This window comes from Chaetodon trifascialis, chromosome 11 (genome assembly GCF_039877785.1).
Source record: "Chaetodon trifascialis isolate fChaTrf1 chromosome 11, fChaTrf1.hap1, whole genome shotgun sequence".
NCBI classification, from domain to species: domain Eukaryota; kingdom Metazoa; phylum Chordata; class Actinopteri; order Chaetodontiformes; family Chaetodontidae; genus Chaetodon; species Chaetodon trifascialis.
The window spans coordinates 12,330,055-12,355,616 of record NC_092066.1 but is presented as its reverse complement, the minus strand read 5'-3'; the positions used below and the strand labels follow the sequence as shown (position 1 = coordinate 12,355,616).

The 25,562-nt window shown below is 42.8% G+C and overlaps 1 protein-coding gene across 8 annotated transcripts in view; it reads left to right on the top strand.

Moving 5' to 3' along the window:
* Positions 1-25,562, top strand: part of kmt2cb (lysine (K)-specific methyltransferase 2Cb) — a 68,488-nt gene that overhangs the window by 25,415 nt on the left and 17,511 nt on the right. For 4 of the 8 annotated variants that reach the window (XM_070974925.1, XM_070974924.1, XM_070974923.1 and 1 more), the window contains 27 exons: positions 1,981-2,156; positions 2,337-2,689; positions 6,461-6,541; positions 7,079-7,806; positions 9,320-9,442; positions 10,593-10,709; positions 11,082-11,186; positions 12,177-12,281; positions 12,393-12,574; positions 12,941-13,105; positions 13,208-13,314; positions 13,461-13,532; positions 13,658-13,870; positions 14,699-14,818; positions 15,100-15,225; positions 15,323-15,453; positions 16,582-16,771; positions 18,175-18,267; positions 18,550-18,597; positions 19,747-19,887; positions 19,997-20,029; positions 20,470-20,619; positions 20,711-20,852; positions 20,968-21,203; positions 21,398-21,471; positions 22,865-23,062; positions 23,291-25,270. In XM_070974925.1, coding sequence (XP_070831026.1) covers positions 1,981-2,156; positions 2,337-2,689; positions 6,461-6,541; positions 7,079-7,806; positions 9,320-9,442; positions 10,593-10,709; positions 11,082-11,186; positions 12,177-12,281; positions 12,393-12,574; positions 12,941-13,105; positions 13,208-13,314; positions 13,461-13,532; positions 13,658-13,870; positions 14,699-14,818; positions 15,100-15,225; positions 15,323-15,453; positions 16,582-16,771; positions 18,175-18,267; positions 18,550-18,597; positions 19,747-19,887; positions 19,997-20,029; positions 20,470-20,619; positions 20,711-20,852; positions 20,968-21,203; positions 21,398-21,471; positions 22,865-23,062; positions 23,291-25,270 — 6,189 coding nt within the window. The remainder of the gene's footprint in view (positions 1-1,980; positions 2,157-2,336; positions 2,690-6,460; positions 6,542-7,078; positions 7,807-9,319; positions 9,443-10,592; positions 10,710-11,081; positions 11,187-12,176; positions 12,282-12,392; positions 12,575-12,940; positions 13,106-13,207; positions 13,315-13,460; positions 13,533-13,657; positions 13,871-14,698; positions 14,819-15,099; positions 15,226-15,322; positions 15,454-16,581; positions 16,772-18,174; positions 18,268-18,549; positions 18,598-19,746; positions 19,888-19,996; positions 20,030-20,469; positions 20,620-20,710; positions 20,853-20,967; positions 21,204-21,397; positions 21,472-22,864; positions 23,063-23,290; positions 25,271-25,562) is intronic. The other 4 variants (XM_070974927.1, XM_070974928.1, XM_070974926.1 and 1 more) reach the window with 4 other exon arrangements.

The following is a 25,562-nucleotide window of genomic DNA, read 5'->3' as shown; positions in this document are numbered from 1 at the left end:
GGCACAGAGTAAAATGTCTCTCACCCATGAGAACATGGATGAATTTTGACGATTTGAATGTGCGCTTGTTGTGGTTAAAAGAATGACTCACATTGGCTGATCACTTCACTTCAGCCTCAGTGTCTTAAGACAACACAGTGTATATGAGCGTGTGTGTATGCATGCACGTGCATGTTAAGTACATGCATTCCTTGGTGTGGCCCCGCCCTTCATCCTCCAGCAGCATGAATGCGTGCTTGTCACTCAGGCAGCTGGGTAACACACCACGCAATTTTCTGCAGCAGTGGGACGAGGCCACGGCAGTAGAGCCAGCAGGTGATGAAAGGTCTTCACACTTGGCTTTTCTATCTGACTCAGCACAGGAGGAACACAACCCACCCACATCTTTGCCACTTGCTTCTGTGCGCCTGCCACCAACCCTTGTTCCCACTCACATGGCAGCTTTGTTCTGAGTTTAATTACCTTACAGAAGTAGAGGTCAATGAAAAATAAGTCATTGTTCCAGTTTCAGTGCTCTGTCATGTTCCTCCTAATGTTGTCTATCATGTATGAGCAGCGAGCTCACTCTAGCTGAGTGGCCAGCGAGTCTGCTAAGTACCAAAGCCAGGGAGAAAGAGAAAGAAAGTGCTGGTACACTTTTCATGAGCAAGCTTTATGACTGTGTCTTGTGGAAAATAAGACTTCTGGGAATGATCATCATTATTTTCTACAATCTTAAAAATAATGTCATTTTATCACAAGTTATTATGATGATGTCCATTGACTTTTTCCCCAGATCCCAATGGTTTTTGCAATTTTTACATTCATAATACAGCTGCATAGTAGCCTGAAGTAGCACTACATTAAATATTCAGATCCTATTTAATTATGTTTGAAAGCTGAGTAAGATAACAAAATATGGGTTACATAAGTGCTCCCCCTTGAATATATTTTATACTTCAACTTGTGATGTTATGTATGTGAAAGAAGTGTTTGTACATTTGTGGCACGAAGGTTTTGTCAAAATGTGTGCAGCCTCTCTTCATTCCCAGCTTGAACGAAATATTGAAGTCCAAACACTTATTATAAATGTACAGCGGCACATCAGAGGCATGCTGCTGAAATAGATGACGAATGACCACATTTAACACAAAGCAAATCTGCTTGCTATTACATGCTGTCAATGCAAATATCAAACAAAAATGGAAGGAATCTCTGTGCTGTGTAAATGTACGTACATCCTACGATTTTTCTCTGCAACCGTTCATCCAGTTGACGTCATACCTGGTGGGTGTATTGCTGAGGACCCAAGGAAGTGCGGTGTTGAGTTTGAATGAATCATGATTTGGGAACAAAAGTAAAGGAAAATAAACTGGTTGCACACGCGTGCATCTAAAACTGTGGGTCTTGAAATGCTGTGTCTAGAACTCTGGGGGCTCTCCGGCTCTGCAGATCGATATTCAGAATGAGCAATACCGTAGATCAAACAATGAGCCTGTTTTGAATGGAGTGGGTGACAAATGCTGGCAGTAAGTTGCGCCATGCAGCTATGTAGCCCGAACATACATGATTAGTTTGATGCCACTGTTTTAAAGTTTTTAGTCCTTTTTAATCTAGAAAATTAGTTTAATTGTAATGATAATTTTCAATCCTAGAATGTTTGTGATATTATGTTTATCCCTGATAGCATTTACTAAATATCGGTTAGTCTAAATGATCGTTCGGATTTGAAAATTATCTTGTAAATCCATTTCATCAAGACTGAAAATTATTGATGTTATTTTTTATTCCCCAGCTCTCCCTCATACGTTTTGCTGGATAAGAGTCATGGTCTTAAAAATAGGCACAGTCGCTGTGTGCTTGGGCAGGTTTCATGCTTGTTTCCTGTTCTGTGACTTAAGTGCCAAATCTGTATACCAGAAAGCTTGTATTCATACTGCATTGAGTCTGAATGGTTTTCAGTGTCACCATGTTACTAAGAAGGTTCCCTTTGGTCCTCAGAACTGCAGAGTATGCATCCAATGTGGAACACGAACCAGCAGGCAATGGCACCACACCAGCCTGCTGTGTGAGAACTGCGTCCAAAATCAGGACCCTGCTCTGTGCTGTCCTATGTGTGCTTGCATCCTGGACCCTGAGCATCACAAAGACTTACTCTTCTGCCATACTTGTAAGAGGTAAGGAACATTTGTTTTTTAATTACTTCAAATTCATTACTCTTATCATTTGTTTTGGGAATTAATGTTCCCTGGTAACATTGAGAAAACACTTGGAAAACCACAGTAATAAATACATTTTAGGATTTCACAGAAATCCCTGTCAAACAATCCCTTAAAATTCCTTTGCACTCCTTTCAGATGGCTACACCTGGAGTGTGAGCGTCAGAACTCAGGCCAAGCAGAAATCCACCCCAGAGAGGACTATGTTTGTTCCAACTGCAGGTCTCCTGCTGCAGAGCAGGCGCTACAGGCAGAGGATATGGACACCGGCCCAGAGCTCAGTCCTCAGCCAGCCTCCATGCACACAGACTCTGAGACTGGCCTACAGCTGGCTAAAAAGCACACGGACCTAGAACCTGGCACTCCGCTGCCTCCTGAAATGCACAATGACCCCAAACCGGAATTACTCACTGTTCCATTGCACTCAGATCCAGAGCCTGTTCAGGCTACCGTCCAGGAGGAGAAGCTGGCCACGTCAGCCCAGAAGCCTGGTGGGTCTTTGTTCCAAAAAAGTTAGATTATACGCAAGAAGAAAACTGCTCTGATCTCTCTCCTTGTGTTATCTTGAAGTCTTTATTTCCTCTATGCTAAAGAGTCCCTCCTGAGAATCTAGTCTGTTTTATCAGCATATTAATCATATCTTGATTTAATGAAAAGGAAAATGAAAGAGAAACTTTGTAGTTCAGGGTTCATTCATTCAGCCTCTAGCCATGTAGCAGTTGAAAGTTTTGGCCATGCAACACGAAATTGGGCTCTAGTGTCAGCACTGATGAAGTTTTGAAAGTCGCATTTGTTGCAGATGAAGGCATTGGGAGTTGTTTGGAGTAAGACCAGAGAGAAGCACTCCCTCTTTTAGAGGACTCTCCAATCACCAGATGGTGTCCTACTAGTGACAGATTAAAGCGACTCCATTGTCTTTGTAACTCTGTATTTTGAAAATTAAAAGGACTTTGTTTCTCCCTCCTGTCTCCTGGGGAGGTAGCCTGTGCTGCCAATCTGTGTGAATGAGGCTGATACTTAAGAGCACTTGCTTTTTTTAAAGTTTTACCCAAGAGCAAGGCTAAGAGATTGGTGCTTGAGTTGGCTGCTCCTACTTAATGTAAATCAACTTTGCATTTGACTTATAGTCAGCCTGTTAATACTTCTTAACGGAGTGAGAGTTTGCTGAGGCACTGTGACCACGTCTGATGTCTGTCGTGCTGTTTTGTGCATGCTTGCCAGCCAGGTTTTCGTTATCTGGTAATTACCATTTTTTACTGGGAAAATATCTTACATATTTAAATCTCTCTGGCCGTAATATCCAGTGAGAATAATTCCGGAGTTAGATGTGAAAATATTCTGACTCTACACGCTGTTTTCCCCGCTGCCTCTTTGATGTCTGCCCTCCCTCTCACTGCTCTCACGATATTTTCACATCTACTTCGATGAATAAATGGTTTATTTTGACCAAAGCGGAGTTGTTGGTGGAACAGTGGAAAGACGAATGTTTTGGTGAGTTTTGGTTTGCGTCTGTCAAGTTTGAATCGAATGTTTTTTACGATGATGAAATTACTGTTTCTGTAAATGGAGTCTGGTGGTTTTGGCGACAGCAGTATAGCGGCTGTTTCTGGTTAAACAAGAAGATCTACCTCAGTCGGGATCCTTTCCATGATGTTGTCAGACACTTACGATAGCAATCTGAGCCCGTCAGTGGCAAAAACAAACATGTTTAGTAGATGTACACTGACAGTACGTAAAGGCCTGAAGGGATTACATTGCAGCCCGTTTAGTGGTTGCCAGCTGTAGAGCTCTTGCTCAACGCTGGATCAATTTCAAAAATTATTAAATATGATATTTAAGCAGAATTTCTTCCATTTGTCTGGCACATTGAAATCTTCCAGGACATGTAGACCAGCACCATTTTTTTTCCTCACAGAAATCCTGTTGCCAGAAACAGGTGTGTGATACTAAATCAAAGGACAGCAATCTGTGTCGGTTGAACAGGGGCTTCAGTGGGATACAGGCCGTAAGTTAGGGCCATTGGATTCAGGGAATTCATAGACCTGGAGCAGAACACAAGAACTGTGTTATTTTAATTGTGGTTCCTTTTATACCCTAAGAGACTAACTAAATAGCATATACCTGATCTACAGTGACATTTATGGAAGTGGCCACATTGTTTTCAAGCCAGAACTAATATGGAAACTTGGATGTGATGAAAATTTGCTGGTATCTGCTTGTTGAAGCTCAGGGCTGTATCTTCTCTCTGGACCATCTGAGTTCTGGCAGCAGTGGAGTGGAGTGGAGTGGAGTATCAGGGAAATTATCGGTGAGCTGTGGTTGCCAGTGGTAGCTGTGCTGCCCACTCTGTCTAGACAGCAGACTCCACTGGCAGCAGAGAATGGATAGGAGTTGCACGATGGTGATGATATTAGATCCCATGTCTGCAAACCTGGCTTGGAGCTACGCTGGCTCATTCATGGCTACTCACACAGCTTGCTTGCCTGCTCTGCTCACTGTACACATGTGCTCTTATTTTACTAGCTTCTAGTGCTTCATCATCGGATATAGCGGGAAAGGCAATGCTTCTCCCGCTGTGGTTTTAAAGACAGGCATACATGAGAAATGTGTTTTGAGGAGCTTTAGGTGGTTTATGTTAAGCACCCCAAAATAAGATTGAGTCAAGCTTTACCTATTTTCTCAAGACATTTGTCATAATGCCGAAAATATGGTTTGCATTTGGGTTGAACCTTGTTGAATTAGACAGTTAGGATTTTCATTTAGTTATTCATTTATTTATTTATTGCAATGTGCCTTCTAATCCTGCACCAATTGAGAAGAGAAAATGTATTTTAATAATAAGGTAAAATTTACTTGGATATCTGCACATTTTTAATTTTTTCATTTCCTTTTGGCTTTGTTATGTGGTGTCGTCACTCTGTTGCCAACCTCCTGTACACGTAATGTAATTAAAGTCATTAACCAGAGCTGCTCGTCACCTGCCAGGATTCTCCACCACTCAGCAAGCTTACCGTGACTCAGCTGACAGATGTTGTTAGATCAATTCTGTGACTGCAGCTTAGACTTGGCTTTAGGCCTCTGCTGTATTAATCAAAGCTGTGTATTTATCTCAACCATCACCTTATTCACTGTAGGAGATATAGGAAGCAGGGTGTTAATATGAAAGAGAATGAGTGTTCAGCTTGGTCAATAGTTGAAGGCTTGAGATGGTTGGAGGCCCATCTCCTAATTGACTTTCTGGCATCGGCACCGGATGAGCACCTGCAAGCTGCACAGTCATGAGCCCAGAGCACACAGACCCTGGGATGTTGGTTGTCATGGTTACTCCCTTCCCTGGCAGAGATGCTTAGCAGGTGCATGTGTGTGTCAGGATCAGTGTGACATGGGAACTTGTGGATTGAAATGGTGGGCACCTCGTTAAGACTAGGCTATCTGTACGTTCAGAGGCTGTCTGGCAGAATATTGGCTCGATGTGTGGATGCCTGATAGCCAGGAATGACTAGTTCTATTCATACCGGACTAGTCAAATGCACTGATGCCTTTAATACGAAACCAATTGGAGAGAGACAGGATAGGAGACACTGCAAAACCAAGTGGTGAGAGAGGGAAGGATACACTAGATTAATGCTAAAATCAAGCCTGTGATAAAGGGTTGTCTCACTGTCTTTTTGTGCACTGGGACTGCTTGTTACTCTGAAGCTACCCCTTTTCAGTAACGCCTCTGTCACATCCTTTTCAAGGCTAATGCAACAGTTCATTAAATCCGAACAGTGAAGTTAGTGTTTCATCCATATGTAATTTCTACATTTCTACTCTTTTTGTTTTCTTCTTATGCTAATATTGAACCATATACATTTTGTACCTTTTTTGGCTCAAGAGATAATTGGTGATCTGCAAAGCAAGGTTTTATGTGTTATATTAGAGGTTATAAAGGATTATCATCTGTGTTCATTTACTTTTTTTTTTTGTAGAAAGGGAGGATAGTTTTCATGACATCTGGATTTGCATCATAGTATAGTCTTGTTTGTTTTACTATTAGATTTTTAATAAGAGTGGGTAGAATCAGTGCAAGTAACACCATCTTTTTTCTCTCAATTTGACTGCTGGGCGTCCAAGCACAGCATTTCCAGCTTTCTTTTATTCCCTCACTACTTTATCATGATGTGTTCACAATGTCTCGAGACTCTCACTTTTCTCTATAAACAGCAAATCAAAGTTTTTATTGTATGCAATCTTTCTGATGAGACTCTCCTCTCTTTTAGAAGTCTCAGTGGGAGCAGACATTGTCGAGAGGCAGGTTACTGAACCTTCTGTCAATAAAACCCCAACAGAATTCAAACCAGGTTTGTACACACGGCCTAATTATTTGGTCCTGAATTTGGTCCCACTTTGGCATGCATGTGTGAACCACAGTTTAGTTCCAGTTTTTCAACCACTGTTACTTATTAAAGTAATAACTCCCTCAGTCTTGATGTAGAGTTGCAGTGAAAACTGCATGTTTGTCATCATAGAAACAGATCATAAGATTTTTTGATTTTTATTGCAATTTCAGCAGTATCTTTAACACACAGCTCCACTTGCTCACTGGAGCAGCTCCGTCTGTGGCACAGTAGCCTTCAGTGTTGACACAGGCTATTAGTCATAATGTGTAACCAATCAGATAGTGCTGTGGGCGGGGCATTGAGTAAGACAACAGAGTGGTGACTACAGACAGAGAGAGGTGGCTATATTAGAACCTTAATGACAGTTGTTTTTTTTAGTGATGGTGATCACTTGACACTCATTAACATATCATTGTTTTCACTTCTCTCTTTTCGTCTGCTCGTAATTTGTGTGATCTAAAAATATCCAAATCTGTTTTTCTTACTTTCCTCCTACAGAAACAAAACCAGCAGCAAGAGCCCAGCTTACATCAACAGAGAGTCCTGCGTCTTCAGGGACTCCCAGCCAGGAGTCTGAGTCTTCTCCAGCCCAGCTCTCTATGGAGTCACTCCAGACACAGGATACTACAGTACAAATCAAACCAGCAAAGACAGAGGCCTGCCCTGAAGAGGGCACGGCCAACCCGAGCACAAAGGATTTTAAGGCCATCATCTCAACCACCAAAGAACCAAGTACTGCATCAGTACCTTTCACGGACCAACCAATGGAGGTCTCACTACCCCAGCCTTCGAGCATGGATGTAGTCGGGGCTTCTTTCCTGGAAACTGCTCCAAAAGAACTCAGCAACGAGAGCAGTGAGGGTATTTTTCACAAGAACCTGGTAGAGACTGTTAAGCCCTCAGCCTCCAGTACATCAGAGGAGATGTACACTACAGCAGAGAGCAAACCTAATCTGTTACTTTCCAGCCTGTCTTCAGAGGAGAAACCACTGAAGACATCTGTGGAAAGGTTGGCAGAAATGGTTTCCTCTCCTTCCCACTCCTCCCCTCTGGGCCGAGGGACATCTCCCAGAGAACCGCCCCAGATCCAGACCCTACCTTTGCTTGATGACCACACCAGTGTAATACCCACCACCACGCTTATACCACTTACCCCTAAGATTGGAATGGGAAAGCCAGCCATCACCAAGAGGAAGTTTTCTCCTGGGAGGCCACGAGTGAAACAGGTAGGAACCTGGATATCAAGTCACAGAGGACCACAGGTTCACTTTGTGTCACTGTTTGGCTTGTACTGCCTTCTTCACTGTCCCAGCCCGAGTAATAAACCCCTGGATTGTGGGCTAATGATTGGTGCTCTTATCTTGTGTACTCATAAATGATGTGTGCCTAAGTGTCCTGTAGGCGTTGCTCTGTGAAGGTGGATTAGGTTTTTTGGTGCACTGGATTGGTTGGCTTATACCGTTCAGGACGTTTTGGGGTTTGTTTGTTTTTTTTTTAATTATGTATTTAATTTTTTTTATCAGTGTAGTGCAGTGTAGTATGCTATGCAAGCATAGCAGGAGGACAACATGGCGAATGATGCTTTCTCTCAACTCCCTGCCCTTTCTTCACGTGTTTTTGCACAATACGACCAGTCGATCGCAGTGTTCATGCAGAACTCAGCTGAAGTATTAATTATTTCCCGTAAGCATTATGTTTTTAAGGCTGAAATACCTTTTACTGAGAGTCCTCACCATAGTCCACCTCAATGGCACTTTCATCAGTTACTCTCTTCATCTCATGTCTGCATTACTAACATGCGCCACCTCATTGAAAGCTCATTGAGGATGAGCTTTCATCAAGTCACAAATACAGTGATCATTACCATGTCCTAGTTATCTCCATATTAAACCATCAACTGCAGTGGGTCACTAATGACTGAGAGAACTTTTAGTCTCCTAATATTAGGTCCCAGTGTCTTTAAAACACATGAATTATAATAGAGACGCTGAATGTAGACTCTCTCAGACAAAAAATAATGGAAATTGAATTACACCCATGGCTATAATATATTATGAATGATGCTAGTGAGGGTAGACTGATTTAGTTAGCAAAAAGTGTTGTTTTTTTTTCCTAGATACATCCAGTCTCTTAAATAAACATTTAATGGCTCAAACTAATTTGCTACACAAGGCCTAGGGAAATCTATTCCAGAAAATTAAAATTTTGCTCCTTCAGTCCAGCATGCTTTTGTCTGATGCGCTCATGTGCTGCCGTGGCCGCGCTGACGCAATTCCCCTTGTTTTGTCAATATGCCAAACATACATGGTTGTCATGGCGAGAGGTTGCAGGGCCTCTTTCCTCCTGTATGGTGCTGTGATGCCCTGGCAAATTATGCTGTGTAAAATGCAACTAACACAATTGTGCTCTCCAGTTTTGCCTTTACAGTCTATTAGAAACATAACTCTTCAACTCATATGCATGGAAAACCTTAAGGATTGGCCTTAATAGCGAACATGACCTAATAACTTAACCCTGTTCATATTATGGCACATCAGATGCTTTCTAATACTGACACTCTGCATAGATGGATGTGTACTGAGTAGTTCCCAAATGGCTACATTAGAAGCTCACTACATCTCTCTAACATCTTTCTTTGTATGTTTTGTTTCTTCGCTGGCTTTGTTTTTAAGTTGCTGCATTTTGTCGCCCTCCTCCCTCCCTCTCTCTCACTCTCTCACCCGCCCTCCCTTACCTTAGGGTGCATGGAGCCCCCATAGCAGTGTGAGTTCCCCCTTGTCCTGGTCGCCAGACCAGCCAGAGGGGTGGGACGTCCCAAAGACCAGGCAGTCCTCTGGCAGCCCCGGCTGGAGCATCAGAGTGGTAAATACTGTGGCTCACCAGTGAGGGCAGGGCAGCAGCTGCCCTCTGTTAGCCCTCTGTTTACCCTAGTGACGTGCACTCCCCAAGTGTTCCTGAATGTCACTGTGATGTACTGCATCGTAGTATCCACCAGCAATTACCACCACCTTGCAATGACTTTATGAAGTGGAAGGATATGGCTATATTGACAGTGGGCTTTGCTGGCTTTGCAGTTGAATAGAGAGATCAAGGACATGGTTTAATAAGGCATTTCTACAGTCTACACAATTATTATATTTTGGTAAAAACTTTATCTGTTGAATGGATATTTCCTGTTTCCGCATTACCAGCCATGTGTTCTCTTCTGTCTTATTCAAACCCATTCAGGTATTTTTTTTTTTTTTTCCTTCTTTGATTTTGAGTTAATGGAAAGTCTGTGGCAGGTGGTTGCCATGGTGACGGTCATTACACTTAGCAATGCTAGGTAAGGGTTAATTTGTACACTGTGGCAGGGGTCCCATCCAGGTTAAACACCATCGTACAGTGTGTCTGTCAGGAGGCACAGTGGCAGGGGAGGGGCCTTGGTTTGGGATCAGTGTCAAATGTGGGGTAAATGGGAAGGGATTTTGGGGCAGGTGCTACAAGATATATCCTGAAGTTTGACAGTCATGATTAGGCAGAGACCTCTTGGTGGAATTGTGCACAGCTCAGAGGCCGTTTTTCATTTGTCTTATTTTTGTTGAGCATTTGCATGATATGCAGATGTTACAGATTTCTAAAATGTTAAGATTTCTGATGCCATTTTGCCCCTTTTGTAATATCAACACATCTTTTCAAAGCCATAGCAATACCAACATAAATCGTATTAAATAAATATCATAATCATGCAGGGGGCTTGCATGCATACGAATATTGCTGCAGAATGACATTATCTCTCTAGAACTGGATGGACAGTGCTCTTCCTGTTCTGCAGTCTGTACAGTCAAGAATATATGCAGAAATCTTTGTCTGCAAACATGACTTGAGCAATTCAGTGTATGCAAGAGAGAAGATAACTTTTACAAACAAGTTTATAAGATGGGGAGTGACCCTGTTTTCCCCAACAGTGTTTCTGTGTCTAGCCCTTAGGTGCTGGAGAGTACATTTTCTGATCTTTGTCTTGACTCTACAGGGTCGAGGCTCAGGCTTCCCTGGGAGGAGGAGGCCCAGAGGGGCTGGTCTGTCAGGTAGAGCTGGACGTGGCAGGGCCAGAGGCAAGAATGGAGTGAGTCCCAGCATCAACCCTGGGGTATGTGCTGTCAGCTGGAAGACATCTCAACATATTATGCAATTATTGCACCGTATGCAAAGTAGTGTTTGTTTTCCCTCCAGCTAAAGATATGGCTGATGCACCATGAGAAGCATGAGTGAATGGTTGTTTCAATTTATGGTAAAGGCTGCGCATTTCATGAGGGCCAGTTCCTCAAAACCCCAAATAAAGACTCAGCTGTTGTGAATAATGAAAAGTAATGCATGATTGTAACCTTTCCTCTATAATAGTCATATCCCAACTCATATTAACTCTTATGAGCGTTGATCTTCATAGTGAAGAGCGGTGATATTGATACTGTATTGAATGTTTGTGTATTTTGTGTATTTTTTTTCCCCCTCTGATCTTCAGATCACCACAATAGAAACACCATACCAAGTCAAGGAGGAGGAGGAGAATGCCATGCACAACACAGTGGTCATATTTTCCAGCAATGACAGTTTCACGCTAAAACAGGTGTTTGTTGATTGAACTCCTAACAGTATTACTGATGTATTTCATGTCGAGTCCTCGTCCTTGAATTTCTCCACTCATTTAGATGGCCTGAAATTAAATCTGTGCTTAAAGACCTGTCCCACTGGAGATTATGAATTCCTGTGGAGATGCTGCCAACTGCCTGCAGGAAAGGCTGTCAGTTATATAACACAGGATCATATTGAAATTTTATTGTTTCTTACTTTCTGCCTTCAAAGTAATGGGCCGAATTTAATTTTGTAAACAATAAGTTCACTGGGAGCCACAGTCAAATAGTCATCGTCTTCACAGACAGCAGTAACTAAAGTTAGGAAATAAATATCCACATAAAGTGGCCAAGGAATTAAACCATACAGCTAAGGTGCTTCTTATTAATGCACCAACGCCTGAATGGTTCAAGCTATAACGGTCAGTTCTCAAAAGACTGTGCTGTGTAGCTCTCAGCTGTGAATGTGCGTGTGAAGCACATTCACAGCTCACTCAATCATCGTGGTTTAAGAAAAGAAAAGATCTTAAAAGGCCTTTTTTTCCGACATATTCCTTTTAGCTTGCATTTCAATATGCTTTTGTGCACTGCTATATTCAAAGATAGAAGACAACTGCACTGTACACCGCAGGCTTAGGGTAAAGAAAGCAATATTCAGGATAGCATGCAGCAACATATATAATGACTTCTGCTTACAGTGCCAGTGGCATTGAATGAATATACAGGACATATTGATATCATGTGATTGGGTGGTGACGATTAAAAGTTCAGCATTTGGATGGGGCAAGGTTCACCAGTTTGTGAAACACATTACTGTATAAAGAATATTACTGCTGTTTTTATATTTACATTTTACACAGCATCCCAACTTTTTTGCAATTGCGGTTGTACATTAGCTGGAAATGGAGTTGTCTAGCTTTAAAATTTCAGCATCTGAAATGAACAGCTTTAGTAAAAAAGACTCATAATGTCTTATTTCCTTCTAGGACATGTGTGTGGTATGTGGAAGTTTTGGCCTTGGCGCAGAGGGCCGTCTTCTGGCCTGTGCTCAGTGTGGCCAGTGCTACCATCCATTCTGTGTTGGCATAAAGGTACATTTACAACTGAGTTTGTACACCACACATACATTATACTTACGGAGCAGAAATACCATCCTGTCACACACAGACCTACATATTAATGTCTCATTGTTACTTTCACAGATCACCAAGGTGGTGCTAAGTAAAGGCTGGCGTTGTCTGGAGTGTACAGTGTGCGAGGCCTGCGGCCAGGCCACAGATCCTGGCCGCTTGCTGCTGTGTGATGACTGTGACATCAGCTATCACACCTACTGCCTGGACCCTCCACTACAGAACGTGCCGAAGGACAGCTGGAAGTGCAAATGGTAACTGACTCTGTGACCATCTTACTCAGATATAATTCAAATAGACAGTCGTTTAAAGTAGAAATTATTTCGTGAAGTTTGCAATTAAAAAGAAAAAAAAAAAGAAAGTTGAAATCAGCCCCAAATCAGCCCCAAAAATGTACTTTGTCAACAATAACAAGGTATGTAAAAAGTAAATGTTTCAAAGTATTTTAATGGAGTGGGGAAAAAAAAATGAATTTAAGATTCCTCTGAAATATCACATTAACAGGAAATTAAAGTGGACAGTGAAGTGAGTAGACAGGAGCTTTGCAGCACAGTTAATCTGTGTCGTATTCTTTGAAGTAACCTGAGTGAAATGACCTCTGTCTTTCGTGTGTCCTGCAGGTGTGTGTCCTGTACCCAGTGTGGTGCCACCACCCCAGGCCTAAGGTGTGAGTGGCAGAATAATTACACCCAGTGTGCCCCCTGTGCCAGCCTTGCTACATGCCCCATCTGCTTGGTGGACTACAGTGAAGGCACCACAATTCTGCAGTGCCGCCAATGTGACAGGTGTGCACTGTTTCTACTAAATGTGCCAGCTCAGGAAAACTTGTCTCTACTAATGTTTTTTTGCAACATAATTCTTATCAAAACCTCCTTTTCTATCGATAGATGGTTCCATGCGTCTTGTCAGGGTCTCCATTCGGAGGAAGATGTAGAAAAAGCTGCAGACACTAGCTTTGACTGCACAATGTGCCGAGCTTTCAAGACCACTAAAGGTGCCTGAACAGTGACTCCTCTAAATGCTTCATTTTTCTTCCTTTTTATGCCTCTGCTGCAGTGTTATAGACATGACTATGACAGTTGATCCATCTGTTTCTGCTGTTTGTATTTAATGGCTTTTGTGTGTCCTGTACTGCTGCAGTTGTGACCAAGGCCAGAGATGCCATTGAGCCTGTAGTTATGACGCAGATTGTCACAAAGGCTAAAGAAATTGGTAGGTTCAAAACTGATGGATTATAAATACCAGAGATTTTTTTTCTTTCTGCAAGATGATGATCGACTTAAGTTTACACAGCATACGCTCATAGCAATTTTTTTTTTTTTTTTTGGTCTTTGCAGATCTGTCAAGGACCTACACTCAGGATGGAGTCTGCCTGACAGAATCTGGGCTTTGCCAGCTCCAGAGCTTGTCTGCTACAGCATCAAGGCGCAGGAAACCCAAACCCAAGCTGAAGCTGAAGATCATTAACCAGAATAGTGTGTCAGTGCTTCAGGCTCCTGTAGACCCTCTCTCAGAGCACTCTCGTGATGAAGACTTGGAGGACAACAGAGGTGCTTGTCTTCTTGCACAAGCTTCTTCTTTCATCTCAGGCTGTTTATTAGAGGCCTTTAGCACAGTATTGACTCTCAATGCTGGCTTTTTTATGTGTGTGTTTTTTTGCCAGTTTGACTTGTTTTCAACATTATATAGCTGGGAAATTCACATTTTGTATTAGTAAAGTTGGTCCAGTTCTGAATGTTTTGCAGTTAGCTCTGCATTGACAGATTGTGGCCTGCATCACAGATTCCCTTTAATGATCCCCAACAATATTGTGTCTATTGTCTCTGTGTTTTTTGTTTAATATCATTGGGTATCGAAGTCATTATTCACAACATGGACAAAATGCTGAAAAATAAAATGTAATTTTACTCACTACAGTATCCTTGCTGACATTTTCTGTCAGTATGACACTGCTGGGTGCTATTTTGTTGTGCTTTGTTAGTCATTTTTATTAATTTATTTAAGCTCCACTGTGTCAGAAATGTATGTAAAAACAGCCCTGTTTCATATAATCAGTCAGTCCTGGTACAATCCAGGTGATATGTGTGGGAATATCCCCAATTTATTCCTCATTTACCCACATCAAAATTCATTCTGTAAGTTAGAGTTGAAAAAAATTCCATAACTGGCCATTAAAAAATGTATGAAAAAGAAAAATTCTCCCTGGAAACTAAGGTCCTCAGTAATAGAACTGGTGAACGTAATTTCAATCAGGATAATGTCCTGCCACTAAGTTGAGTTCAGATAGAACTGACCCTGGTGCTGTGTTGTGGGGCCCGGCTGGGGTGTTCTCTGCCGTAGGGCTGTCACTCATCATCAGTGCTCTCTCCCTCTTGCAGAGGCGGAGCTCCTAGATTGTGAGGCGAAGTCTGACTCGAGCCTGGAGCGAGAGCCAGCAGAAGATGACTCCAAGGGGGCCGACGGCGGCAAGAAGAGGAAGAGGAAACCGTACCGGCCGGGTAGGGCACCTGATTGAAGGAGACAGCTCCTCTGAAGCGTAAAATGGTGCAGAACATGCCTGACGCTGTAGCAGTAGCAAAGCACTGCCATCTCAGGGCCTGTGATGTACAAGGGCTCTATCTAGTGTTTCTGAGCTTTCATTCTGAATGCACTGGCCAATCAATTGAACCGTACACTCAAACTCAATACTTCTCAAATCATAACACCTACATGATTGTAATGATTTTTTTTGTTTATGTATTGACTTATTGCTAATAAATTAATAACTACTCCTTTCAAGGCATTGGTGGATTCATGGTCCGCCAGAGGAACCGTCCTGGTCAAGGTCCAGGCAAGGCCAAGCGAGCCCTCTGCAGAAAGGATTCCTCCGGCTCTGTGTCAGAGATTCCCATTGGAAAAGAGGAGGGTCTGTACAACATTAATATATGCACAACAATAGATTGTCGAAGGATCTGTACGTTTTTATGTCATGTTTTTATTATGTAATTTTTTCTTTGTTGTAGGCTGGACAGAGGCTCTGCCTGATACGCCTGTGGACGAAACGCCCCCTGGACCAGAGGTCCCAGAAAAAATAAAGAAACGCTACCGAAAGAAGAAAACAAAACTGGAGGAAGCTTTTCCCGCCTACCTGCAGGTCTGTCACCTTTGATGGCACACTACAACTGTTTGGAATTAACAGAGAACTAATACTGTGTATAAACTGAATGAGTATGTAATATTACAGTACATAACCATTGTATACTCCTGTAGTGTAATCAGTGTGTTCAAAAAAACTGATTTAATTTGGAATTCTGTCTCAATTTTGCATAAAAATATCCACAAATAACTACCTTTCATAATAATCAACACTTAACACATACCATATTTTAAACATTGCATGTTCAAAAGGCACATTTGCTATGAGAAAGAAATGTTGCATTATTTTAAACAGCTTATTTCATCATTCGGTTGCGAATGTATCTTGTGTTTTATTGTTATGCAAGCCTCCCATTCATATGCACAGATTGTCTAGTCTTGTCATGCCATATCTTCATAAAATGCATTTTATCCCACCCTTGGGAAGGTTGGGAATCCAAAGTACATTGCCTGGAAACCACTTACAGAACTTTTGTGCACAGTGCCCCTTCTGTGAGCTTTTTTGAAAGGGGAACAGCCTAGAGGAACTCACTGCAGAGGATACTAGTCTCTGATCATGCTCTTTAAATGGCGCCTGTCTGGGTTGTGAATTGACACACAAAAGCTTAACTGGAGGTGACTTGAAGGCCCCTTGTCTCTAGCCAGTATCTCAGTGTCACTTTTTGTTGGCCAAAACATAGATATGTGATGTGCATTAAGCCACCAGCAGCTGTCAGCGCTGCTCTCTATCCCACCACAGTAGGGAGATGTTCAGTCTAACCTCAAGGTCCAACACAGCGAAGCACATTTCATTAATTATTGAAATAGCAACACATTGGGCTTTTAATGTCTTGGTGCAGCAGGGAGCTGCAGCTGCATGTCATAGAGGATAGTAGATGACTTGTGGTTATAAGTGGGATGGGGAGGTAGGTGCTGAGTGAGGCCAGTAGCAACATGACTGTTAGTTTCCGAGCTTCTCTGTTTCACTTCGGTCAGTTCTCATGGGCATTCAGTGTGTGTTGAATAGTCTCTATGTGACACAGTGATGTGTTTCCCAGGAATGATGTCAAGAAAGGTAAGCTGACAGTTTTTTGTGAAATGTGTGAACGCAGAAAATTGACCCAGTGCTTCGTGTTGTCATGTTCAGGAGGCATTCTTTGGAAAGGACCTACTGGACAAAAGCAAACAGAGCAGGCAGCAAGGGGTCGAATCAGGCTTACTGGAAGAAGGGCAAAGCCAAGTGGAGAGGAAGCACCCGACCACCAGCTTCCTGGACCCTTCATCAGACCCTCTGCTCAGCACCTCGACATCTCTTCCCACGAGACCACCAGCAGCACGTACGTGTACACTTCAACTCTCCAGGACAAGGGATGTAATGATTCACTGATTCAAAGTGACCCATTGGACTAAATATTAGATAATGACCGAATAACTGAGAGCGGCTTAAATTAGACGAGCACTGGAAAGGATTCAATGCAGGTATTGGAAAGGCCTGACACAGCAGGGGTATCTTTTATATTTATTTTGGCACATAACAACATCTTGTGTTTCATGCATTTCTCTCCCTCATCTCTGCCCAATGAGAGTATTAACCCTCTTCATACAAGAGTAAATGGGTGTTGCAGAGGTCCACTGAACACATGTTCAAACTGCATTTCACCCATTCACACAAGATTTAAGTCAAAGTGTCAATGGTTAATCTCTTGCTATTCACATTCATGGACTCATTTGTACAACTGCAGCTCCATTCACATCACTTCTACACTAAAGAATTACACAGACTTCAGCTCCATAATTCCCAAATAAAATTACTTTTCACTTTCTGTTCTCTCTGCAAGCTTGCTCTGTCTCGCCTGCCCACTCACTCTATATCTGTTTTTCTTCTCAACCTGTGTCTCAATTTTACATGAAATCGCACATAACCTTTTTGCTGACCTGAATGAAACTGAAAAATTTCAGCACTCTAACAGTGGTTTAACATGTTAATTATGTTGCAGAGCATGGTTGCTACCTGTTAGTAGTATGCTTAGTGCATACCTCCTCAACCAGAGGCACAGCTGTTTCAATGCTGTTAAACAGTGTCACTGTTTTTACATCAGCTGATAGAGATTTCACATTATATGTGATGATTTCCCCACTTTTGGCCCTGCGTACCATGTGGCACTCCAACACGACCAAATGTAGCACAGCAATATCCATCAAAGTGTGGTTCAGAAGAGAAGCTAACGGTGTCTTCTGGTATCTCATCCCAAATAAACCTCACTGGTTTTTGTAGTTTGAAGAAATATAACTGTAACCTTGACAGCTGTGACCTTCAGACAGTGATGTGAATTTATTTTTTAATGTTTCACACAGACCATGGAACTTTCTTAAGGGAAAAGACTGTAGCATAGAACTGATTGTGGCATGCTTAGGTGAGGAGCATTTTGCAAGAGTTTGAGTATGCAAAGTGCATCTGCAGTCAATTCTTTTAACAATCATAGTGACACAAAGCTTGAGGCCAAATGAGTTGAAGGCCAGATAAACTTTCGTGAATTAAACCTAAATGTTTTAGATAGATAGTTGTCATGCGATTACATGCGATTTCTTCTCTTGCTGACTCAAGACCAAATACCACATGTGACTTCCAAATGGTTCCAAATCATATTCTCATGTCCGTTCAACATCACCATCAGTTATGATTTGTGACGGTTTGGTTTTCTTTCTTTTTTTGTTTTCTTCCTTTTTTCTCCATCTACAGAGACGTCTGAGGAACCATTAGTTGATCTATCTGATGTTCTGAACACTGATGCAGACATCTTGGGAATGCTCGGAAAGCCAAGCGGTGACTCTGGTGCGTCATATACCTCACAGGCAGTGACAGTAGCAAGAACTTATTAATAGTCACCTAGCTGTGGGTTTTTCGAAACCTTTCCCTCGCGGTTCAGATATGTCCTCAGACAGCAAGTTTATTTTGCTTTCACCACTTAATGATTTTTTTTTAATGTCACATTCTTTAACAATACTTTTCGTTCATCTTTGGTTTTATCTTTTGTTCGCATTGTCTGAAGCGTGTTGTGCTTGTTCTGTCCTCACAATTTTTTCACTCATTTTATCTGGTTTTGGGTTCTTGTAGGTCTTGATTTTTGCCCCTTCCAGGTTGACAGCTCACCTCCTCCTTTTGGTAAGGGTGCTATGGCCTACTAATCCCTTGCTTTAGTGCCTTCTTCCTCTCTTGCAGTTGTGTCTCTATTTGAGTGTGCATGTAAATAAGCTGCTTCATACTTAGCTTGTTCTCAGCCATTTCAGATTGTTTTAACACTCATAAACTGCTTAGTGCTTACCTAACCCAGTCCACAGTATTCACGTAAATGCGTATGGTGTGTCGGTCTTTGTGAGCCTCCAAAACCCTTTCACAGTGGTGACATTTTGTAAAATAAATAAGACAATTAAGTCATAGCTGCCACATAAAAGATTTCTTCAAGATGGCAAAGAAACAAAGTGACAAGGACATCCTGACATTCAAGAAATGAGCAGTTTAGAACCAAGCAGTTTAGAGAATAAGAGGACTTGGTGATTGACCTTCCAGTTCATAAAGACTTTGAAGGATTGGTGACCAAAAAGCACTGAAGTACATGTCCTTTGTTCTTTGTTAAAACTCCTCTATTCATCTTAAATGTTTTATGGGCTGACAGTTTAGTTCTACAACAGATTGCCAACAAATGCTTGCAACCATCTTTATGTTGGTAGAAAGGTTTGTGTTAAACTATTGAAGAAATGGAAAGTATAGACCCAGAGGAGGAAAATACAGTAGTAACAGCAGCAATAGTTATGCTGTGTAATGCAACAAGCTCGTTGCAATGAAAAAATGATATTTTAATCTGCCGGCAGTGTAGTAACTTAGATTATTCATATGGTTTTCTTATGGATTGGATCAGCCATTAAAAGCTGATGAAGACTTCCTTTTTAAAGAAATGAGTAGGTGTTTAGTGCAGAAGACCAACGTAAGCAACATTTTCCTACATAGACATTCAAGTGTTTGTGTACCTTGACTGAGAATTAGTATGACCTGTCTGTCTCTTCACAGTTTCCAAAACACTCCTTTTAAACAACACAGGAACCCCACGGAGCTGTAATCGTATACTGTCGAGTTCTGATTGCATTCCACAGGCTGTTCAGACAATAAACATGTTCTTACTTCAAGTCTATATTTATGATCACGTTTTTGGTTGGGTATTTTGTTGTTTTTGTTGGTTGTTGTTGCTCTGTGTGTGTACTTGTGCGTGCGTGCTTGTTATCATTTGTTTTTGTATATCTGTGTGTGTTTCCACAGCTGGTCTGGACATTGGGCCCCTGACAGACAGTTCCCCAGTGGTGCCCCAGTCTCAGGCTGGCCGGAGGACACCTCGAACCCTCCCAGAGGAACCCCTGGACGGCATTCTCAGCCCAGAGCTAGACAAGATGGTTACTGATGGTCAGTGTGGGAGACCAGACGTTCAGACACTTTCAGTTGGTTTATGCAGTTATTTTAAAACTTAATGCAGGATGAATAATGATCAGTTTTCTCTAATTCTCTCTTTCAGAATCAATTCTCAGCAAACTTTACAAAATTCCAGGTTTGTAATTTCACCCTTCCTTCCAAAAGCATTGATTCCTCCTTGTCCTACACTGATTGTGACCTCTGTGAACTCCCTATGCAGTGTTGTTACCGCACTTAGACCATGGTTCAGTATTTTGCGAATTAATGTTTTATAGGTTAGTGGGTTAAATTGTCCAGGTGTCTTTAAGGCAAATAAAATCAAGAATCCAGTAACCTCTCATAGGAAATACAATAAATGTAAGATGTTGCTATTTTTAAACTCTTTATTAATTCAGTCTAATTATTATTTTGTCAGTATTTTGTAATCAGTCATCCCAGTTATCAGTGCACACAGCATTTGGCATCATAGGGTACTTCAGCAAGAATGCATTCTGACATTGTAGTTTATTTATTTTGCTCACCATTACTCCCACTTTGATGGCTATTATTTACACTCACAACATTGTTCTGTTGCAGAGCTGGAGGGTAAAGATGTGGAGGATCTCTTCACAGCAGTCCTTAGCCCCAGCACGAGCCAACCACCTCCACCACCACAGGTGCCTCACCCCCAGGGTCCAGGGCCCCTCCCTGCCACACCTGGCACTAGTATGCCTCACCCCAATGCAGGTATGTCATTAAGCACCTTTAGAGAGATGGCATTAGACTCGGTTGTTTTTGAAAATCTATGTATCTAATTCACTTCTTAAATCGTGTGTAGTGAATCCCATGTTTCCGAGGATGCCAATGATCAATGGTATGATGGGACCAAACCAACGCTTCCCTACAAATCCAGGAGCAGGGCCCTGCATCCCAGACAATTTCCCCCCTCTTAACCGTATGCCTTTCACTGACAATCCAAGGTAATATACTGCATCTGACCATTAAACCATTAAAAACCCCTTGATGGATTTTCCTTTTTCTCTGCAAACCCAGAATGTTGCGATTAAAGATCAGCTGTTGTCTTTGTTATTACAGGGATAGAAAGTTTAATCAGATGCCTAGAGAGGCAGTTGGTCCATGGCCCTCCCCTGCCCATGGCCCTGGCCCCACACCCCCTGGATCTCTGCCTGAGGGGGAGACTGAAGCCATGTCAAATGCCCAAAGGAGTACACTTAAGTGGGAAAAGGAGGAGACACTCGGAGAGCTTGCCACTGTAGCGCCCGTCTTATATACCAATGTCAATTTCCCCAACCTCAAAGAAGAATACCCAGGTTTGTATATGCCATAAAAGCCTTAACATATAATGTTCACGACTGTCCATTTTCTATTGTCATCATTCCAATTCCTGCTCATCTCTGGGTATTTGTTTGGGTGCACCCACTGAACTGTCTGTCATACAGTACAAAAATATCTTGTATGCTCTGTGAGACTGCTGGCATGACAACTCCTCTTATTCTTTCAACAGACTGGTCTACAAGAGTAAAGCAAATTGCAAAACTTTGGAGGAAAGCTAGTTCACAAGACAGGGCCCCATATGTGGTAAGATCAATCATATTGTTGAATTTGCCATTTTTTCTACTACTATCTCAAAGCCTAAACTCTTGCCAGATCACAAGCTGTCACTGCTAGTTGCACTGACATATTAGTATGCAGAAGGCAGACTCCTTTATCGCATCTGGCCTCTTGCCTCTTGCCAATGCAATTTGAAATCCGGCCATTCACAAATGAACTAATTAACATAGGAAGCCCTGCTCAGTGTTAGAACTCACTATGGTCTCTGTAATTAAGTTCACTAGAAGTAATTTTATCTGGCAGAGGCAAATTTAAAAGGCCTTTTCTTGATTTAAAAAATGTACCCTGGATTAGTGATTTTAGGGTATTTTGCCACTGGTTATATCATGGCGTTTCACTTTCATGGCTTTCACTTTTAATATCCAACTCAAACATCCCATTCATGATAAGGCAACTTTTGAGATACCCGATTTACAGTAACAGGATGAACTCCATCCTGTGTTCAATATTCATTTCAAAGAGAGTCCTTTCTATGCAACCAAAGGACCAGCATGCCAAAGTAAAAAGATTTTCTCTTTGTGCAAGTCAAGTTACTAAGTGGTAGTCCAGCAGTTTTCAGTCATATAGGGCCTTACCCAATCTAAATCAAATAAAAATGTCATTTTTAACATTATTGGGACCATGGACTTCTCCATCAAGCCATGACCCTATTGTTGGTTAGCAAACCACCCTGGCCTTGTGGATGGGGACCCCTTTCTCTCTGTGTCAGCTCTTTGCCAATGCGGAGGGAACCTCCATCCCAAGTAACAGCTGTTGAAAACAGGATGAATATTGTCTGAGCAAGAGTAGTTTTTTCTCTCTGTGGATGTTGTTGCTTTCCAACCTCCACTGTTATGTTTACCAGTGGAGCAATGTTCACAAACAGTTACAGCTTTGATGTTTTCCTCTACCATGTTTCAGGTTTGTGCTGGTTGGTCCTCAACCCATACATGTGGGAGGACATAAAATTTGAATGACGTAGCACTTTATCCATCACGCTGTTAGGAGCATGAGGTCCGCTCTCTGTTAGTTTTGCTTATGGAAAAAGCTGGATATTAATTTGCCTGCCAGTACTGAAGCCTGCACATATCGTGCGATATTGAAATGAATGCCATGAGAGAAAATTCAATATTTCATACACACCAGTTGTACTAGTAGTAATAGTAGTATGAGTGAAATTTCTCCAGCATCACATTTAATACAGAAAATCAGGATAGAGTATGTATAAGTAACCTCTTTTCCTTACAGTATTGTGTAAGTATTAATGTCTGATGTGTGTGTGTGTGTGTGTGTGTGTGTGTGTGTGTGTGTGTGTGTGTGTGTGTGTGTGTGTGTGTGTGTGTGTGTGTGTGTTTCCAATTGCGATTGATTTGCTGTTTAGCAAAAGGCAAGAGATAACCGAGCAGCCCTGCGCATCAACAAAGTCCAGATGTCGAATGAGACTGTGAAGAGGCACCATCCACAGCAACATCCCCCTGAGGTGTTTGATCCCAACATACCACTAGACACAGAACTGCTGTTTAAAGACCCTTTGAAACCAAAAGAGTCAGAGCATGAACAAGAGTGGAAGTTTAGACAGGTAAGAGTGTATGCAATGAAGTCAGCGAATGCAGCGGCAGGTCCACTTTATATTAAGACAGCTAAGAAGTGGTGGTTTAGTAAAGCTCCCTAAACAACTGCACTATCCTCCACATTAACCCTGATGACATTGGTGGTTAGTAGGTCCAGTTCATTTTTGGCATGAGGCTGATATTTGCTGTGTCCCTTTTGATGTCTAATCCCACTTTTCATTGTGCCCTTCCAACAGCAAATGAGGCAGAAAAGCAAACAGCAAGCAAAAATTGAAGCCACTCAGAAACTGGAGCAAGTTAAGAATGAGCAACTCCAGCAGCAACAACAACAGCAGCAACAGCAGGGCAACAGCCTGTCAGAGGGAGATGGAAATAACAGTGGCAACCAGAGCCCAGCCTCCCAGCCCAGCAATGGCAGCATGTCCCCCATGCAGCAGCTAAACTCTAAAGAAGGATTTGCAAGGCCACAGCTACCAGGGACTCCCACTTCATGTCCTCCAGAGGATGTCTTCTTACGACCCCCTCCTCCCCCTCCATCTGGCCCCTCCTCCCAACCTCAGTCCCCACAGGTATTTTCACCAGGTTCCTCTGGTTCCAGACCCTCTTCTCCATGGGACCCATATGCCAAAATGGTTGGGACACCAAGACCGCCAAATACATGTCGCAGAATGCCTGTGGAGTCTGGTAAATCCCCCACCTCTTTGATGGAGCAGCAGGACAGAGGGAGGCCCTCTCCTGCTCATGAATCATTTGGCTCTCCAACATCCATGAGCAGTGACCCTTATGCCAAACCTCCTGATACCCCAAGGCCAACAGGGGAAATTGACCCTTTCCTCAAGCCCATGGGTCCCCCCAGGGCCAGTCAGGCTGCTCAGGGGAGGCCCCCAATGGGTTCTCCGGGCAGAGACCCATACTCAAGGCCAATGATAAGAAATGAGGCCTATCAGCGCATGGCCCAGAACAGGATGATCTTGTCTGACCCTTACTCAAGGCCTTTATTAGCCCCAATCCCTGGAAGTAATGAGTCTGGCTCGGTCCCTTTGTTCAAAACACCTATGCCCCCTCCTCAGGCTCAGGATCCCTTCAACCGACTAGGTTCACATCCTACTGACAGGTTCTCTCAGAATCACCAGAATGACCCCTATGCTCAGCCTCCGCATACCCCAAGACCATCTGGGAATGACAACTTCACTAGTCCTCCTAGAATGGGCCAGCATCACCCTCAGGTGCACTCATTTGCACAGCCAGGACCAGTGACTCAGATGTCTAGAAATCCTTATGCCCATGCACCTTCCACTCCAAGGCCTGACCACTTCACATATGACCCCTTTGCCCAGCCTTCTGGTCCTAACAAGCCAGCTGCTGACCCTTTCTCTCAGTCTACAGGTAGCCAGCGATCCATGAATGAACCCAGTGCTCAACCTCGGCCATTTTTTGAGCCCTATGCACGACCTCCCGGTACCCCACGTCCACATGACAACTATGGTCAGTCTTCAAACCCTAGCCCATCTGCAGACCCTTACTCACAGGCTCCTTCTACTCCTCGCCCCAGTGGGATGAACCAGTTCACTCATCAGTCACACCCTGGACAGAGGATGTCACCTTCCCACTCAGTGGACCCTTATGCTCAGCCACCAGGTACTCCACGGCCCTCTGTGGGAGAGAGGTTTTCCAAGTCACTGGGTAGCCAGAGGGGGCCAATAGAGCCCTTTACTAGTACACCTGGGACATCAAGGCCTGGTAATAGTGACATGTTTTCCCAGCCTGGGGCCCCCAGACCAATGCTTAATGACCCCTACGCCCAGCCTCCAGGGACCCCACGGCCTGGTCCTGATGGGCTCAGCAGACAAGGGCCAAGGCTAGGACCAATGGGAAGCCAGGATCCTTTCTCACCACCTCAAGGCAGGCTTCAAGAGTCATTCCCTCATCCAGGCTCACAAACACCAAAACACCCCAGTGTTTCAGAAGATGGATTTACTCAGTCACCCTCCAGAAGACCCAGTCAGACACCTGGCCATGACCCATTTGAACAAGCCCCCATGACCCCTCATCCACAGTCAACAGACAAAATGGAAATGAAAGATCAGTCAGGTGTGGTCAACAGTGGAACTGTCCCTCAAGACCCAGGCCAGCTTTCTAACAACCCACAAATGCCTGGTGCTTCCTCTGAGGCTCAGGGTGTTGTTCTTGCTGAGAGTGAGGAAAGACTCAGACAGGTACATGAATGTAGCTTTTTATGTTCTTTTCTGAATCTCATTGTTCAATTTTCAGTTTTGCACAAGTGTTTCACTCATTTTAAGTAATTTCTAATGTTTTTCAAGGATTTCTTGTTTCATTTACAACATCTTGGGTTATATTTTTAAGTCTGGCTATCATTGTTATCAGTTATTACAGTGGTTTACTCACCAAGGCAGCTATTAAGATCTTTTGAGACATTTCATGTTTAACTAGCAAAAATCAAAAGCAGACAGATGACTAAGTGAGCACACCTGAAACGTCTTGCAATCC